General features: G+C 44.9%; 1 protein-coding gene across 9 annotated transcripts in view; it reads left to right on the top strand.

The window, feature by feature from the left end:
- Bap170 (Brahma associated protein 170kD) overlaps positions 1-19,865 on the top strand; it is a 48,197-nt gene that overhangs the window by 8,926 nt on the left and 19,406 nt on the right. For all 9 annotated transcript variants that reach the window (XM_066734778.1, XM_066734783.1, XM_066734780.1 and 6 more), the window contains one exon: positions 16,231-16,328. In XM_066734778.1, the coding sequence (XP_066590875.1) occupies positions 16,231-16,328 (98 nt within the window). The remainder of the gene's footprint in view (positions 1-16,230; positions 16,329-19,865) is intronic.

Genomic DNA, 19,865 nt, shown 5'->3' with positions numbered 1-19,865 from the left:
GAGACGAAGAAGAATCGAAAGAAGGCAAGTAGTGGCGAAAGAGAGAGAAAGAGAAACTGGATCCGTACGTCGCTGGTCTCTCGGTGACGAGCGAGCGCGGTCGATATGGCAACGCCGCGCCCCACACACGCATACCGCCGGCATGGCAGCACTGCCTGCGTTGGATCTGGCAACGCTGCACAGCTCCCCCCTCCCTCTCGCGCTACCGCTCGCTCGGTTTTGCGTGATGTTGGTGATGGGGAGGGGGGGGGGGGGAGAGAGGACGGAGAGCTCGAGCTGGCGCACACACACAGACGGACGCACCGTTCAGCGAGGAGAGCGACCTCACGCTCCACACACTTACACCTGCGTTTGTGTGTGTGTGCACACGCGACACCGAAGCTGCGTTTGCCTGCGCAACCTCGGAATACGCACGCGCGAAATACCATCCCCTGCTAAAGACTATATACCATACTACCACCACCAACCAAACAACCAATTGCCTTTTCTTGCCTTTTGCCACACGTACACTGCATATATACTGTACTATAGCACGAGAGGTACCTTCCTTTCTAACTTCCCTGCTTCCGTCCTTTTTCCCACTTCCTTCCTAGCTCGGCCATGGCCCCCCTCGCAATATCCCCAAAATTACCCAAACACCACCGATTCCTCCACACTCTCCTTGCGTAAAACTACTTCACACACGCCTCTTCTCCATTTTTGCACCCCCCCCCCCTCCCTCCCCCCTTCCACCCCTCGATTTTCAGCTTTATTTCTTTGTCAATACTCGAGATTCCGCTGCATGCATATGCGCTTCCTGGAATACGAGGAATTCCTATTATTATTATTGTTATAGCTTGTGTGATCTCTCCAACGTCTTTCTTCATTATTCGATATAACTGGTAAATCTCTGTTATTTTTCGATTCTTATAAACGCTGCGAATATATACATGTAGCGACTGTTCTACGAGGTATTTTCAGTAAACACGAAGCTCTATTGCTGTCTCGACTTACAAGAATGAACAATAGATGAAATTGACCCGCTGTAAAGTAAACAGTCGGAAATGTATTAATTTCTACATGGATAATGTTGTATTCTCGTGCCAAAGGGATAAACTTTGACTGTATCGAGTGTCTCTGCTTTGTCGATTGGCAACAACTTATACGGGTTTTATCGGCGGAATATTGGTTACGTCACGAAAATTTCAGCTTGTATAAATTCATTACGAACGAATTTATGTGTATACGTGTATGTGGTAGGCTGTGCGGAGATTTGGATGAGTCGTACACACAAGTGCCTCGATGATTCCCAGGCGATTTTGTGATATTCACCTGTGATCCCGAGCTCTGCTAACTCGTCACGATTCTGCGGGTCCTCCTCCTTTTCAATCTCCTTTTCTTTCATCTTCCTTCACCGTGTACCAACTGGTTCCTATCAAAGCTCTTTTAGTTTCACACACAAAACCATATTTCATCCTTCCACATTGTGGACACCATGGGAATTTCAGCAAGCGAATTGTATCATCGCAGTACGTTCTGTCATCAAAATTTTATAAAGACCTCTTCCTCTCTCTCTCTCTCTCTCTCTCTCTCTCTCTCTCTCTCTCTCTCTCTCTCTCTCTCTCTCTCTCTCTCTCTTCAAGAGTGATGCTACGGAGAGCCCCCTTTTAGTACACAAAAAACGAACGTTTCAATGCCTTTTTATAAACACACATTACAAGGGGAGCTTAGGAAAATTTAAGCAAGTTTTATAAAAATATTTGTATCTTTTGTAAAGAATAAAATTGATAGAGAGATTAATATTATTTCTACGAAAGTTATTAAAGGACAACATTTTAAAATGTTAAATTGAATTTTGTTTCCAAGTCTAATAATTCTTTCTCAATTAATGTTTTGATTTTTTATATAATATTTGTTTTTAATTTATTTAGCCGTATCATTTTCCTCCACCTCATCCTGGAAGTCACCTTTCGGTCCAAATAAGTATAGAGAAAATGGCGGGGTAAAAGTAGCGTTAATAAGGCAAGTGAAGAAAACATGATTCTAGTTGATAATTACCATAAAAAATGGATAGTTTTCTAGATCAACGAACATGAGTGGTGCTTTCATTTTCAACTATGTCGCAAGCGATTCCAACTTCCCTTATTAATGAGAGATTTGAACCAGTGAGCTGGAAAATTGTTTAATTACAAAGAAAACAATTTAATCATTTATTTTAGCAAGCGAAATGTAGCATTCCAAGTCCAACATAAAATTCGAACAAGGAACTCTCCTCTTTGAGAGATCCGCTGCGCAGAGTCCCCCTTTAGTACGCAAAACACTAGTATTCCGATTGGATTCGTCCATGTAGACGCGTACAGGATACATAGTGTGATATCAAGACCTGTGTGCAACGATTACAAACGCTTGAAACATGCGTTTTGTCATTGGAATTGCGAAAAACAAATAAGTAGTTTTATCTGAAAGATCCCTTTCGATATATATATATATATATAAGCTAATAATCGAAGGACTGATGTTTCGGATGCGTCTAACAGGTTCTGCAGATTTCTCTCGATGAACCGAGCGAGTTTCTCGGTGTGCTTCCCAGGCGATTTCGTGATTTTCACCTGTGATCCCAGCTCCGCTAACTCGTCACGACTCTACGGGTCCTCCCCTCTCTCCTCAATCCCGTTTTCTTCCATCGTCTTCCTCCACCATTTACCAACTGGTTCCTATATATATATCAGAGCTCTTTTAATTTCATCGCACGTAAAATCAGATTTCATCCTTCCAGTCCGAAGACGAGAAAATTCTATCGAGTCCCAAACGTATAAAATCTCACAGACCAGTGCTCCAGATTTTAATTATTCCGAGTGGAAAGGAAGAAAATTGTAATCAAAAGTGGAATAATTGAATGACGATTTTGGAAAAATAACGCGTAGCTTTGCACTACTGCCATAATGTGGTGCTATATATATATATATATAGTAGCTTAATTACTGGTCGATCAATTGCGGCGACGTAGTGGGGCAACCTCTATAATTAATTCCTTCGACATTCTAGCGCGCGAGCCTTGGATAAATCCTGCATTTTCCTCTATAATTTACATTTTCCATACGAATTCCTCGCTCTGATCTCTTTTTGAGCAATCAGTGAAGAGATTAGCGCGTCGCTGTCACTCGTGCGTGGCTCTTTCCAATTTGAAGAAAAAAACAGGGGGGTGGGGGGGACGCAGCTGGATCACGAGCAATTTTCACAGGTACATCCTGCACGATTGCCAACGTTCTCGGTAGATCCTCGGGATGTCCCGGTCGATGTAATCTAGTAGCAGTTATAAGCAACACCACACTGGCTGACCATCTCCACTCTGCTGGTCCCCCCCCCCCCCCCAACTTATTCTCATCGAATATATCCATCTTCTCGCTGGATTTTTAACAAGAAATACCAATGCTCCCTCCCATGCAACGAGAAACTATCATCAATCGTCTTCACGATCGGTCGTCGAATAAAATTCCAAGCAACTGCGAAACACATCACCTTTCGCCAAGCTCTACCGGCAAAACGTAATTGGACCATTAGTGCTTAACGCGCAGAATTCCTTAATTAGACATCCTTCGCGCGTAAAAGAAGTTGGCGTAAAAACTAACAACATTAGCTTCCTGCTGTCAAGAAAATTCAACGAATCTCTCGTAAGAAGCCGAGGATTGTGCAATATGCAAATCAACTTTATCTCGTTATCTAATTATTTTCCGCGGTACAAAAAATATTACCACTATATGGCATTAAAAATAAGAACCAACATAGTCCGAGAACGAGAGGTGGAGAAGAACCCGTTACGAGAGAGAAAGAGCGAAGCATTCGTTTAAAAATAAACACTATTGAAAATGTGTGGCGTTGTTTGGTTTTGTCGCGCGTATATACATATATAGAGAGATATTATGGGTTCCCCCGCGGTGTGTTTCGGACGATTATCGCAACTAGTGCGCGAGTCGAAATTGGAATATCCGGGTTGAGAATCGGGCTCGAGCCGATTGATCGCGTGTAGAGTGCGAGGCGATCGCGAGAAGGAGACGGGCGGATCAAAGGGAAGGAACGAATGCGAAGAGAGACTTTCAGCGCGCGGCGCTGCCAGGTTTGCAGGTTCGAGCTGGCAACCGGGTGAGTTTGCACGAGCGCTTACCCGACGCTTTGGCAACGTCGCGCAGCCGAGATAAATAGCCGAGTGAGACGCGGCTCGTGCGTGTGTACGTTTATTTGTGTTTGAGAGCGGGTTGGATGTGTGTGTGGCCCGAGGAGGCACACTAACCGTTAGTTGTTGCCAGAAGGAATAAGGAGAGAGAGAGAGAGAGAGAGAGGGCCCTCCCCACGGCGAACGTAAAGTGTGTGGAGGAAAACCACAGAGGCGACGCCTTTGGCCAGCGTCGATCAGTCACCGGACACGTCGTATCCGTCGCTCCTCTCCTCCGCGAAAAGCCAAGAGAAGCACCTTGCGATTCCCCCCCCCCCCCCCCTGTCCGATCCTCGCCACCCTCCTGCCAGCAAATTTCCAACCATTGCATCCAGTGCTACTCTACCAGCAAATATGCGCCAACTCTGCACACCGACGCAACTCGAGCCGAGTGAGAGTGTGCGATTCTATATGATACAAGTGTATGAAAAAAGTGCCGTCTAAAAATTGTAAATATTAACGATAGATAAGGCTGTTATATACGTATATATGTACGGTGTGCGTGTACACTCATTCACATTCTTATTTCGCTGTTGTTTCGCGTTGGTGTGCTCGCTTCTCCCACTACTGCCTCTATTCCTATGGCCATTCCAGTTAACCCAGGTGGATGTATATACGCATATATAGATTTATACTGCACGATGAAACATCGAGCAATATTTTCTACCCTCCCGTTTCAAGGAATTTCACGACGCTGTCATTCTACGACGTATAGCACCGAATAAACACTGAATTGTACGAAAAGCAACCAATTGGAACTGCTCGAGGGCATGGCTCCTCCAATATTTTTCACTCGCTCGCGAAAATTCTCGAGAAAAATTATTTATGCTCTCGAAATATTCTTCCTTTTCCATGTGTGTGTGTGTGTGATAACCTCCGCTGTTTCGTAAGAACAGAGAGCAAAGAGATTATTCCATTTTTCAACTCAACATTCGAGTTGATTCTCGAGAGATATAAAAAACAAAGTACCGCTGACGTTTACACTCTTCGGCAAAACTGCCTCGTTCCGCTCCTATTAATCTATATTTTTGCCTAATTCTATATAGGCTCGAGTGCGCCTGTGTTAAACTCCTCGTAACTTTACACGATTTCTATACACACGGGAAAGTTGGCTTTGAAATACGCGTCTGGCTTTTCTTTAAAGAGATTCGAAAATTGGCTACCTCGCACACACGCGTTACTACTTGGAGTCTTTATGCGAATCTTTCCTTTCTTTTTTCTCAATATTCAATTACGAACTTCGTTTTTAATTATATACATATTTAAGGATTTAAAGATCAAATCGGATGTGTTTATTGAGATTTTTGAAAGCTTTCCTGGCACGAATATACCAGTAGCACGGGAACATGCACACGCTTGTAAAAGTACCGCAAGTAAATATAGATTAGCTTGTGTCCATCACTGAATCGAAATGAGTTTGTACAAAAATCTTGCAAAAATCATGTACGGTACAGAGATCTGGGTTAGATGGAATATTTACATTGGTTGGCAGAGCGTAGAGATGAGTCACGTTGCGAGTATTGAAAATTGCCAAAAAAAAAAAAAAAAAAAAAAAAAAAAAAAAAATAGGTAAGTGAGGGTAGAGCAATTGGTGGTTGATGCAATATTTGTATTGGTTGGCAGAGTGGCTGTCGAACGTTCTCTGCGCGGTCTTTAATAAGGAGAGAAAAGAAAAGGTAAAAAGAGTGGCGGGGCGGCGGCTTCCAGGTTGCAGTGCGCGAAGGATGTAGGTATTAGTGGCCTTGGCCGCTGGTACCAGTCGGTAAGCCATCACACTCGAGCACGAGCCCTGCCACTTGGAGGTCACTGCACCTTCCCTTCTTCCCCCCTCCCCTCTTCCTCCTCCTCGAGCCCCTCACCCTGCCGCGCGCGTTTCTAACACACACATTTCATCCATCTCTGCACGATTGGCAAGCCTACTTCTTTTTTCCGCTTATACACGTACGTTTAGACACCCCGCTTACCATTAGAAATCAATATCAAGCTCGTTTACTCGCAAAATTATCACCAATTGGGGAACAAGATCCTCTCGATTTCTTTCTTACACGAAGATGCAAAAAAACATCGTGCGATTCCCCCCCTTTGAGCCTTTCGACTTGAGACACTTTATGAAAGAAAGAAAATTAAAAAATTGTAATTTTTCTACTTGTGCATAAAAGGACAGTGATAAAAATGTCTTTGATTTGCACGAATCAAGAGAGATTTTTGGAGAGAGAAACGAAGGAAAATGGTGAAAATGGCAAATTCGAGAGAGATGCGCGTTATATATGGGAATAAATAAATAGTTGTATATCTTTGAGGATATCTCCCTTGTCGTACAGTTACCGTATAGATTGGTTTATCTTATGTAACGGTAGAACAAAGGGGGGAGGGGGAGAGAGAAAAGAGAGGCATTGTTTGTGTCTCTGGCAGCAACAACTGACTGGACGACGCATGTATACGACGCGGCACCCGCATGTGTCTCAGCAGATGTCTCGTTTATGGCACAGCGGAATTCCTATAGCGCCTGTATACACACACACACACACATATATATATCCTATACGAGCGCTTGGCTGAAACGGTCGCCAAGCTAATTCACCGGCTGTCCTTTCTATAAACGAGCGAGTATCGCGCGTCGACGCTCGTCACGCCTCTATTGACATGCACGCACACGCTTCGCATAACGAGATCATCCGATCGATGACTTTACAAGAGCCGCAGCTTATAACGGCAGAAATGTACGCCGTATACCCATATCGCTCCTATATATACACACAACGGCCAGGCCGCTCTCTCTCTCTCTCTCTCTTCTATACCAATGCACGCCTACACGTGGCCTCTCGACGAATCTCAAATTCAAATCATTTTTATCGCAGACAATTTTTAAGCTCAACATTGTGCCACCAACTGATCATCGATTGCTTCCGACGGAAAAATCAGCTTTCTTTTTCTTCATCATCGCAGTTTCACTTTTTAACATTGAGAAACATTTGCAATTTTTCATTGCAAGCACGAATCTCTATACGCCTATATACATTCGGCCTCGTGACATCGAGGAATCTCAAATTCGATCGGTTTATGCGCTGATAAACTGAGATACGATCGTAAACAGTGTTTGTCAATCGATTCCGATGGCAAAACGACCCTCTCGAACGTTCATCGGGAATTCCACTCTTGAACTACCGGAATTTTTAGCAAATTTTAGCCGAAGGATTATCCATTGATTATCGCAGATATAACAGTCTCCCTCTTTCAGATTGACAAATATATTCCAAATGTTACGTTGAAAGTCCCAGCATTTTTGCTAGAATATATTGCACTTTCCTCTAGCGAGTTTTACACTCGGAGAGTTTACAATGAAATACCTTTGTCACAAGCTTCTCTCCGCTGCACCTTGAAATATCTGCCATTTTCGATTAACGGCAAAAGTTTCTAAAGAATTTTTCAAAGCGAGCAATTTCAATAGCGATCGATCGTAAGTTGCGTGGAAAGGCAACTAACCAGCCAACTTTCCTTCCGCCAGCTTCCATAACGTTTGCTCACTTTCGATCCCTAACATAATCTAGCAAATTATCGGACAAAAACTCGCGTGAATTTTAAATTCCATCTAAATTTCTTTTTTAAATACACCCAAAAGCACTTTTTCAACGTAAAAAAGTCACTGCAAAGTTTTACAAACTTTTCCTATATGATATGCACACCGAGTATATCCTCAGCTACGATAAACTCGAGAGAATAGAGTATTAACTTGTGCAAAGAGTGTTTGCTAAAATAATGAGATTGTTCAGTGCATTAGTCTTCCCTCTCGCTCGTGTCCCATGCATATAAGTAGCAATAACGATATACGCAATTGGCAATATATTTCTATTCACACGTGGAATTTTTTCTGCTAATTCGATGCGAGATAGTGTCGTGAGAGTATTGCTGGTAGCAATATTGGAAGCAAGAGGAGGAGGAGGAGTGAGAGTGTCTCACGAGAAGGCGTGTAGCTCGGTCTGAAAGGTCGCGTGATTCAGCAAATGGACTACGCCTTCTGAAGTTGACGAGAGTAGATAAGACGGTGTACCCACGACCCAGTTAATCGGGACCATGCGCGGCAATAAGGCTTTCCAATTAAAAGTTTCCAGCTTTGAGTGCTATACTTGCTTTGGCAAATATACACATTTCCACTCTGACAGTTTTAACCTTTATATGTGTACACGTATATATATAAGCTTTCTTCTAAGATTCACAACAAATGCGTGGGATAAAATATTTTACCTGCCTCAATTGGTACTCTCTGTAGGTACCTGTTGATTATGTATACAAAGACTGACGAATGGCGAACTGAATAATGCTTCACAGTCCAATGGATGTTACGCGAGTTTTTTTTTTTTTTAGTTTCTGTATTTTATTATTCAGTGTCACGTGTTTACGTTGTATCATCTAAAAAGAGCTTAACCTACTATATTATTATTCCATTTATACATACTTTCTAAATATTGCATCAAGCATTGAATTGTTAATTATGAAATATGCTCGTGGTTCGTTTGCTTTCTCGAGATCGTACGTATCGATGAATGAAAAAACGTGTTATACAAATCATTTTTCTACGAATTATAATGGAAACTGACTTTGTACCTTGAGTGACGTAGTTTTAATACCCGGGTTGCTAATGATTTCATCATTATTCTTCTTGCATAATGCAAAGCAAACGAAAATATTTGCCGTGCTACGTTTTATCTCGGATAGGCGCGCATATATTTTCTACTTTGGAAAATTGTGGGATTCTACCTTTACGTTGCAACTCTGAGTTTCCGCTTTTATAGATTATCCTGTTGATGAGAAAATTTTAGGATTTGTTCGATTTACCTATACACTATCACACATATATATATATATATATATATACGTCAGACACTGCAATGACTTGAAAAAAACAATTATTTTTTAGTAGATGATTTCTATATTTTATTGCAAGCACCAATTGCACGAGCTATTCGCGAAGATTACGATTCGCATGTTCACGTGGATATAGTAAGAATGATTACAGTGTGTTACGTAAAGAAATGCACGTGTGTGTGTGTGAGAGGATTATATCGTGAACGAAGCTTAAGCTTGGAACGAGAGCAGACAAACGAAAAGACATAAAAATGAGTTTTCTTCCAGAAAGTATTCGCAGGATTAACTAAAGTTAACCAACCTCGCGAAACTAAAGTAAAGCTACTCGTTATTGCACAAAGAAATGTAAATAAGCGGTGATTGATTGTTGCGAACGAGGCTTAATCTTGTAGTTCGCAAGCGGACAATAAACGAAAAGACATAAAATGGAGTTTTCTTCCAGAAATCATACAGAGGGTTAACCAACCTGGAAATGAGAATACAGCAACTCGTTTGTAGGACGAATTAAAAAAAATACTTGACGGGATCCTAAATTCACTAGTTTCTTTATTAAACAGCGAGCAACCATATCTCACACTACCTTTTCTCATCGACCGGAGTATAGATTATCCGTCTCTCCTGTTCTCCTTATTTCGACCGACTCCTCGTTTCTTCGAATCTTTCCTCGCTACCTTCCTAATGCCTAATCCTTTGCGCACGCGTCACACACCTACTCATCGTACACACCACACATTCATATTGGTCTGGCCAAATTAGTCCCACGCACTATTGTAGGGAAAAACGCGAGAAATTATTATACGAACGAAGCTTAACGGTGGAATGGAACCATGCTGCAAATAGGTACTCGCTCTACAATCGAATTTTCTTTCTTAACGAAAAATCTGTTGAATCTGCTTGTGCAAAAATAAATATAGCGGCACATTTGTCCTGAGAAAGAAATGCAGATAAATGATCGACTCTTCGACGTCCATGCTGATCTGTGATTCAGCTACTTTAAATAGATCGTTGGACGTGAATGTGTTAAAAAAATTACGCTATTTTTCGCCTCGCTATGCAATATATATGTAGCTCCATCTAAGACGAATCCACACCGCTACACTGACACAATAGCTATACTGCTCTACCAGCAAAGAAAATCTGGAAAGAGTTCAAATAGAATATATGCATACTCCTACCCACGGGCTTCCAAAGGGTCTCGACTATTACGAGCACAACTTGGTCGCGAAGCAACACAAACAAACACAAAACCTTATTATTTTTCAGAAACTTAACCACGGATCGAGCAACCTCTGAAGAATAACTCTCAACTACCTACACAGTATCAAATAAAATATGTATATGTATATAAAGAGAAGAAAACAAATGCAAGAGAGCTGTCTCTTAACAATGCTACAAAAAAAAACTCTGCTATGGGAGGGAGAGTCCACAACAGACCCTCCACTTTGAAAAACTATAATACACAAGAAGCAACTTGTGCAAGAACCACCGACAAGTTTGTTCACTCATGGTGAAAATGATCAACACGGTTGATTCGGTGGATCTTTGCGACAAGCGTTGAAGGCACACGATGTTGAAAGTGGAGTATCGGGCTAAGTTGATCTTGTGGGGCCACGGTCGAGTGAGAGAGAGAGAGAGAGAGAGAGAGAGAGAGAGAGAGAAGCAAGCGTGCTGCTCGCTGGTATATATTCACCCTGGTAGTTAGTCGGACACGCGCATACGCGCCCTGCTGCCCCCTCCTCGCGCCCGCGTACGCACGCGAAGACTTGTTCATTCATTCGTTCATTCGGAGAGTCAGTCAGGCAGCAGCAGTAACTGCAGCAGAGATGCGAGTACCTCCGCCTATCAGCTGATCCCTCAACGGCAACGACCACGGCGACGGCGACGACCACGGCGACGACGACGACGACGGCAGCGGTAGCGGCCAGACTGCGCGTCGCCAACCCCTTCCATCCCCTCCCCCTGCTCCCCCATCCCTACTCCTCACTGCCGAACCACCTCCCCTCCCCTCCGCTCCTCTCTCTCTCTCTCTCTCTCTCTCTCGTCCACCTCCATCTTTTGGTGTGCCGGTGCTGCTGTGCTTAGCCCTCACCCCCCCCCCCCCCCACCCCCTCCCCACCTCTCCGGAAACACGATCAGCTGACTGGGAACTGTCAGTCGGGCCTGCGAACCCACGTGCTCCTCCATCGTAGTTGGGCTCTCTCTCTCTCTCTCTCTCTCTCTCTCTCCGCGAACAGAGTCTCCAGAGCGCGCTTTCTGCTCCGTATATACCCGCGTCAAGCATGTAGTCGACGTAACGCATCCGCGAGGCAAAACCAATCTCAGCGCCTCGCGTTTCTCCTTTTTGTCTCTTAATTGCTGTATATAGATGGCTCAGCCATATAGATATAGCTTCTCTACCCCCCGCTGCGCGTGCAACCTAGATTGTACAGCTTTCGCGATTGGATAATGTTATAATTGTATTAGCGTGTATACTATACAGGAACAGGCCCATCGATGCTTGGTTTCATCCCTCGCTCTGTGGATTAAAAGCTTCGCAAACGCATAAACTATTTGCACTTTTGATAACTAAAATTGTCCGAGGGTTAACTCGATGTATATACAGCTCTGTAGCGCGGAGGCTCTTTTAAATAAATCATGAAACGCTGCCAATTACCTTGACGCGAAAATAATTTACTCGCGCGTAAAGTTTGATATTGAAAGAAAGCTGCAATTTCTTGGATCTTACCGTGTTGCGCTTCTTATCCATCCGGTTTTGGTTAAGCGCGCTGACTCGAGTTAGTTTTTCCCTCGTTTTTATTCGCCTCTGCCTGGCGTGAAATACATATAGCCGCCAACACGGACTTTGTTCGGACGAGTCGCAAAGCTGTGGAATAAAGTATGGCTTAATAATAGCTAGGTTTTTCACCATGACAATTTCTCGCTTTTTTAATGGAACTCACCGTGGAAAGGTCATGGGTTTTTATCCAGGCTGTTATTTAGGATTGGTGGGAAGAGGAAGGAGGAGAAGCAAGAATCCGATGGGAAGTCATGCGCGCAAAAACTCCGTTCAATTGTCCATTCTATATTTTTATCAATCATCTTCGAGGCTAGAAAGCTTGTATATATCGGTGCCATAAAGTACAATTTCCGCCTGCTGCACACTCTTACTCACTCGTTTACTCTGTGGAAAGTTCGAGTCTCGTAATTATCGATAATTCCCGTGATGAATGGCTCGAATCGCCAATGATAAATCTTGAAATTAAACGCTTTTCAGCGAACACTCGCAATCGAGATAGCTTTATTAGTGGCTGCGATAAGGAAGGATAATTTCTTCTCTCTCTCCCCCTCCTTCGAAGCAACAGTTATTTTTCAGCGTAGCTCATATACCTCGACACACTAGTTTAGTTTTTCATCCGTGGTGTTACTCTCGATTCGCGAGTGTCGCAATATTATTGTTTGCCATTACACGCCAAAGGTCAACCTCTGTTATTGTATTATTCAGTTTTTCTATCCATCATAACGAATGCGTGTGCGCACCGTGGATTCATATTCCACATAGGGCATATATATATATATATCTCCCGAAGATATTTACCATTTTGTACCCGCCGTCCTCCTCTCAAGTATCGCGTCATTACGAAACTCGAGAGAGAGAGAGAGAACATCTCCGTGCAAATCCTCCCCCCTATATCGCGCGAAAGAATTTTTACGATACACCTCTATAAATGACGGATAATACGAGTATATGGGGGGGGGGGGGGGGAGGGGGAAGGAGAGCAACATTTTCAAGAGCCTCGCACGAGCCAAGCCAACAAGCTCGGTTAAGGACAGTCCTGCTGGGAAAATCACACCGCTTTGTAATTATTCGTCGTTGACCGGTGCGATAACACGGTTTATCGTGCAGATCGACGACGAGGAGAGTAACACGTGCAAAGCGCTGGTCCAACTACTACTAACCAAAGCAGAGAGGATTATTTCTCATAATAACACGAGAAGAAGATATTTTCTTGAGAAGAGCGTGCCAGTGAATTTGGTGGAAAATTAAGCGAGCGAGGATGAGAAGGGGAGCAGATTTGCAGAGGGATGTATCGATAGTTGGAGAGGAAAACATAGTGGGAGACGTTTGATAAAGTGGTTGTAGAGGGGAAGGAGAGAGGGGAGGTGCATGGGTAAGAGTTTGTGCGGAGAGGACAGAGCGGAGCGCGAGCAGCATGGCGCGGCGCGTCTGTAGTATGTACGTACAACGCGCTAGCGTGTTTGTCTGTATATATATATGAGGAGAGAGCATTGGTGGGGGGGAGAGAGAGAGCGTCGAGCGCGCGGGGTGGAGAGGGGGGGGGGGGGTGGGAGAGAAACCATGTCCTACCCCAACGAGCGGAGCACGTGGCGCCAAAGACACTTTCATCGTGCAGCAGTCCCTGCGAACACGTGGATACGTTCGACGCTCTCAAAGAAGATCTCTGCGCATGCGCACCGTCGTACGTTCATGCTACCAAGGTCAAACAAAGTTGCACGATTACGGCCGAGCCACGATCCCGCTCGCATCACTGCTATACTGCCTTATCGTCTCGTGGGGGGGGGGGGGGGGGGGGTCGATATAGATCGGCTCGACCTCTGGCGGCGGCCAGCGCCTTCCCAATCCCGAAAAACCCGCCAAAATCCCGCCAGTCTATCCCCCCTCTCCCCCTTACCCAATATTCAATAACCTTCGATAACTCTTCCGCCACTCTTCTCTTCCTCTCTTCTTCTCCCAGTCTCTCTCCAATATGTGACAAACACAAGGGCAAAAATTCTTCCTCGCGGCCACAACATTCGTCACTTTGAAAAAGTTGTTGGGCTGAAAGAGCATGGGCTACCACCCCGGTATAGTAGCCCGTATAGGGACGGAGGACATGGTCCGACATCGCCTTGCTACAGGCCACAATTTCAGCCCTGTGCGTGGGCTAAAGTTGGCCCACGCACTTTTCCTCGAGAACAGAGAGAGTTTTCGCCTCATACCCGTAACGGCGTGGCTCAAGCATATCTTTCTCGCTTGCGAGGGCTTTATGAGAAAGCGCTATATAATATTGTGTAGCGCGCAGATATAGATTGCCAAGAAACAGCAGCATTGTGTTCCTCGAGTCAGCGACTGCTTACTCGCTTGGTCGGAGTCATCCGACGAGCTCGATCAAAAGGCCTCGTGAAAATTACGAAACCGGCTCGAAGAGCTTTTTATAATTGAAATTTCAAGCGGTATCTTATTGGTGCTTTGGTAAAGCTCTCTTCGTGGATCCGGATTTTTATTCGTATTCCGGACATTTCGGCGAAACCAGAGTAAATCAGAATATTATATTTATTAAAATTATAATACAAAATACTCGCTCGTATTTGGGTTTTTCTTTTAACATATAGAGTATCCCGATTTTCCACCTTTCGTAAGCTCTACAAGTGCCCTAAAACATGTACGTAAGAGAGTATTTGTATTTTTCCCCATAACCATTATAAGAATGGCAGAAATCTACGCGCAAAACTTGCGAATGTGAATAGCAGCTAGTATATCGAGAAAGTCCTAGATGCGAAAAGTTGATATCTCTCACGGGGATAGATACGCGTCTCTTTTCATCCATGCTCCGAAGGGGTGTTTCGGGAACTATATATATCCACATGTCGCTTATTAAGTCAAGAGCGCAGCGCCATAGCTGCTCCAGCGTCCCGCCGAACGAGTGACAAATTGCTCGTGAAATTTTGGTAAAATTAGAAATTTGGGAAATAGGAGGAATGAATCGCTTTTGTCGGAATGTATATAGTTTTTCGGGGATTTCTCGCTGTCGACGCGTGTCGAGGTAGAGTCGACAGAGAGGGGGGGCTTCTCGCTGTTCTCGGTTCATCAGCTCGAACGTCCGCGAGCGACAGGAATAGCCAAAGCACGGGCGCGGATCCAGAGAGCACTGACCCAGTATCCTCGTCTGCTGCTGCTTATCTCGCGGGGCCACTCCCCTCTTCGCCTTTCGGTACGCGCGTGCCTTCCAAAAACAATCTCCTCCTCCACACATTCATATCCCGCTTATCCAAATACAGAAAAATCCTCTCCATTTTCTCTACCCAATCTCCCACGCATCCACAATTCCATCAATAATTTTTCCAATATTTAAATTTCCCTACAGAATAAGTAGCACATTTTTACGGATACGTATATATATAAGTGCATTTCAATTGCAAAAAATATCAAAAATCCCATAGTTTTCATCGTAAAGTCCACATGCACGTTGATCATAAAATTTCGGACGAGTATTATACGTTGGCAATATTTGCCTCTGAAAATTAACGAGTCACGTTGGAATATATAGCACGAGGCTTGGTTTACAAGACACGGCGGGCGAGGGTGAATTTTTTCTCTCGTTATAAAGCGAAAGAGTCGAGTCGAAATTACTTTGCATCTCACTAGGGTGAACTTTAACGTGGATCATAATAAGGTACGAGTTGCCGCCGCTTAATTTTGTCAACATGAGAAATTTATACGTTTTTGTCGTTTCGTCTCTCGGCTCGCTGGCATGCAAGGATTCCTCAAAGATGTCGCTGCTGGGGAGCCCCGCTCGACTCAGCCGTGGAGCTGCTCGAGTTTCGCGAAAAAGACTCTAGCCCTCGTAACATTTTTTCCTCCTCATTCATCCTCCCTCTCTTCCTCGAGACGTACACAAAGCTATAAAACCTTTGGCCAGATGCCGAGTCGTAAACGAACGGCGAGCTCTGAATATTTCTGCCGACGAGATTGGATGCGAGGAAAAGCACGGAGTGTCTCGCAGAATTACAAGTTTTTTCCTTTCAATTTCGTCATTTCCCCGAAGACCCGATTCGCCTAAGAATATATAAACAGTCCATAGGGTATATAAAAAATTCCTCGTATTTAACGATCGATGGAAAATGAGAAGCGAGAAACCTGTAAACAACGACCTACGGATAGAAATATTTTGTCTCGGAAATAACGAAGCGGCGTTATTCATCGAGTTCGGTGCACGTAGAGAGAGAGAGAGAGAGAGAGAGAGAGAGATCCGACTGAAAATTTCAACGGACGTGCGCAAACTCCGAGCATATTCACAGCGCAGCTCCTCCGTAATTATATATATGCTCGAAGCAGGACTTGCTTGCATAATTATATACAATCGCGAATCGAATTACTTGGAGCCTCGAACGATTTTTTCACCGCTTCTTTTTGTTCGCAGGTAAATACTTTGAACGAGTGGGCAACATTGTGCGAACAATTCCATCTTCCCGACGGCTGCGTCAACAGCGGAGTTGGTCTTAAGCAAATATATCTCCGGTAAGTTTCCGAGAAGCATCCGAGTATTCGTCAAACTGCTCGTTCCACCGAATCAAAATGTAAACACAGTCCTTTGTACAAGAGCACATGGAGAGAGAGAGAGAAAACAGTTGCATGGTTCCAGCGAGGCGCAACGGTCAGAAATAAATGAAGAGAGCCATGTTGAGCAAAACTTGTATACGTCGTTAAATAGATCGATGCTCTCGTTGCAAAGTTTTTTGAATAACGATGGCACGCGTTTGTTATCGTTGCTCGCGCGTGTGTGGCGGCGGCGCGAAACAGCACAAGCGAGAGTTTCGATGTTACCTGCTCGAGAATCGACGCGTGTCTGGCTGGGGAAGAAGAAAATGTAGAGCAAGAATGCGAGGCTCGGTAGACAGGGCTGGAGAAGAGAAGCTACGGCGGAGAGAGCTCTCTCTCTTCCAGGCAGGACCCCCCACCACATTTTCCGACTCGCTCGCGCCGCCGGCCAGCCTAACCACGTGGCTTCTTCTGGAACTCGACTCGCTCGCTCCACCACAAAAAAACTTGCTCGCTCATTCCTCCTCGAGAATCCTTACAGGAGGGATTTTCGGTTGCGCGGCACGAGCTACCGCGTTTATCCAATGCTCCCCCCATCCGCTTATCATATATCGAACGCAGCTTTCTCGAGTCGAAGACACCATCGATTTCACGACTTTCACGGGGTGCGAAACCTATACGAAATTCGACCTTTGGCGAATCGCGACTCGCGTTCCTCGAAATCTCACCACAATTCCCACGACCTTGAAAACTCTAGTCGCCGCTGTATTAGACCTTGCGGGAGTAACGTGGTTCCTCGAGTGGAAAATACCAGCGGGGAATTTGCCTATCGAGTGGACGACCTTGAGAGTCGTATCGGGGCTTGAGCGCGTGCCGATATCAGCGACAGCTTTGCGACCTTGAGAGCGCGAGATCGGTCTCTCCTCCTCCGCTCCATTGACCGCCCCCGTGCGACCCGTGTTCACGGTCATCGACTGAGAAAGTATAGCTACCGCTCTCTCGTGCGGCTCTGCCGGCGGTCTCTCCGGGGCACCCTTCCCCCCCCCCCCCCCCCACTCTCCCTCGGACCACGCGCTCTTCCAACATGTCTGCCACCCCGAGCGTCTCTGCGATGCTCCCTCCGCGTCCCCCACCACCGTACCACGACCGTCGTCGTAGTAGTATAGTACCCTGCCCCCGCCCCCTCCATTCTCCCTCTCGTACGTGCACGTTCATTCAAGCCCCCGAGCATCCTCGGCCGACCACGTGCTTCCTTCTCCTCCCCCCCCCCCCCTCCCTCCCTCCCTCCCTCCCTCCCCCCCCCCCCCCTCCTCCCGCCTCTCCCGAGCCGCGCCTCCCTGCCCCACAACCATTCTTACACTCACCTCCAATCCCACCTGAAAATTCTACCGCGACTCGCGCCACGAGTCAGTCTCTCAGTGAATTTTTTAAACCGATAATCCCTGGCCGCCTTCCCACGATATCTCGATCGATCCCGCTCTTCTACGCTCGAGAATTCCTCGACACTCTCCAATCCCACACACAGCCCTATTATCCATACAAAGTGTAGTCTCCATGCACATTTTGCATCCTCTCAGCCACAGCAGCGATTCGAGAGTATCGTCTCTTATGCTCTCGACAACAATCTTCCAGCCTGAAATTTTAATAAAGCTCGTTGTGCCGATAATTCCTACTACTCGCTATATATCTCGGTTAAATAATTCATTAACTCGAGTTTCTTGCTGCTAAATTTTTCAACTTCTTTATATCATTTACAAAACAGTTTTCACGTTTCGCGTCCTTGCAGCTCGAAAAGCGGTTCAAGAATACCAGCTTTTACTACCAATCTTACAGAAAGCTGCAACGGATCGATTTCTAAATATCTATCTGCTCCTATACGGATGAAATACCTTTTCCGTGCCAGAATTATTTCTTCAAGTTGCCTTTCGGTTCGTGCATGCATGGTACAATCGCGAAGGACCGAATTAAGCGTCTCCACTGAGAAACAGATCGATATGGAGAGTAAATCTTCGTTCGAATGCTATGTACAATTACACGTGTATTCGATATACGACGTTTGAAATCTCATTCGAAAGCTTTCTCAAAAGCTTCGCTTAAATCATGATAATGCATCATTTGAGGGAAAAAATTGGTTTGAAAATTGGGGCGGTGAAAAAATTGCTGTATAATTACGCGGTATAGCGCTCGGCGGTAATGTATACTTTCCGTCTCGAGATGCTACCGTGTCTCTCGATCGAGCCAAGCAAAGGTTAAATATTGATGAAACTAATCGAAATCTCTCCACTGGACGAATTTTCATTATTATGAAGAGAGTACTCGTAGCAAGTAGCGATGTTCGAGAAGAGGGGCGTGCGGGATTTGAATGAATGGAGGTTTCGTTGGAGCATGGAGGAGAGAGAGAGAGAGAGAGAGAGAGAGAGAGAGAGAGAGAGAAAGTAGGGAAGGTGGAAGTTCGCGTCCAGCGAAGCTGCTCCGCGCATCGACCTGCACGAACGACGGTCAACCGTGCTCTGTCTGGCTGCCTACACTTGGGAGTTTGGCGCGTTCTCTCACCATCAACACTATATACATTCGTGTATGAATGAATTCTCTACACCTACCCCCACCACTTTCTTTCGCCCACTCCGCAGTATTGGCTCCCCTCTCCACCTCCCTTTGCTTCATTCAAGATATCTTCCTACCTACCCGATAACATAGATTTTGGCGGGAAAACTTTCTCATCGACCGTTCGACCCATTAATATAGCGCAACATTCCCTTTGGTGCGACACACCACTTGCTTTCTACTCAATTTTTTCGTAGCTACTCAGCCTCCCTTTGCTTCCTTCAAAACATCTTGCCACCTCTATCCGATAACATCTAATTTTGGCGGGAAAATTTCCTCAGGGACCGTTCTATTCATTGACACAGCGCAGCGCTCGATATAACATTCGCGTAATTACGATATACGCGATGCCTGATCTATACATATGTATATATTAAGGACAGTTTTGTAGTCCTTGTGGAATAATCGATGCGCGAGAGCAAATATTAAAGCGAATTGATTTTCAAATCAATCGGAACAAGCGTAATATAAAAGTGGAATTGTATATATAAAGTAAAATGAAATGATCGTAGCACTATTGCGGATTCTATCGCGAAATGGCCGAGGCGCAGTCTCGAGTTTTTCATCGTATCTCAATTTAGCCCCGTTGCATCTTCCTGGAACAGCTGTATAAAAGAGTTTTTGAATAAAATGCTGGTGCAAGGTGCGAGACCAAAGCAAAGCCATCGTTATATTCCCTTTTTTTTTTTTTTCTTCTTTCTCCTCTCCTCTCCTCTCCTCTCCTTCACAAACGGTATTACGTTTTCTCTCCAGCCTCGTAGTCAACCGTAAACCTGATCAAATCGTTCCGGCACCGGATCGATCTATCCTGGAAACACTGGAAGCATCTTGGCCTTCCACTTCCATGAGAAACTTGATTGAAAAGATTGGAAAAATAGACGATGCTTTTCTTACGACTAGAATACACTACTC

Source organism: Prorops nasuta, unplaced genomic scaffold (genome assembly GCF_024137725.1).
Source record: "Prorops nasuta isolate Cenicafe-Biocafe unplaced genomic scaffold, Cenicafe_Pnas_1.2 PNAS00013, whole genome shotgun sequence".
Lineage (NCBI taxonomy): Eukaryota > Metazoa > Arthropoda > Insecta > Hymenoptera > Bethylidae > Prorops > Prorops nasuta.
This window is presented reverse-complemented; position numbering and strand designations above follow the sequence as displayed.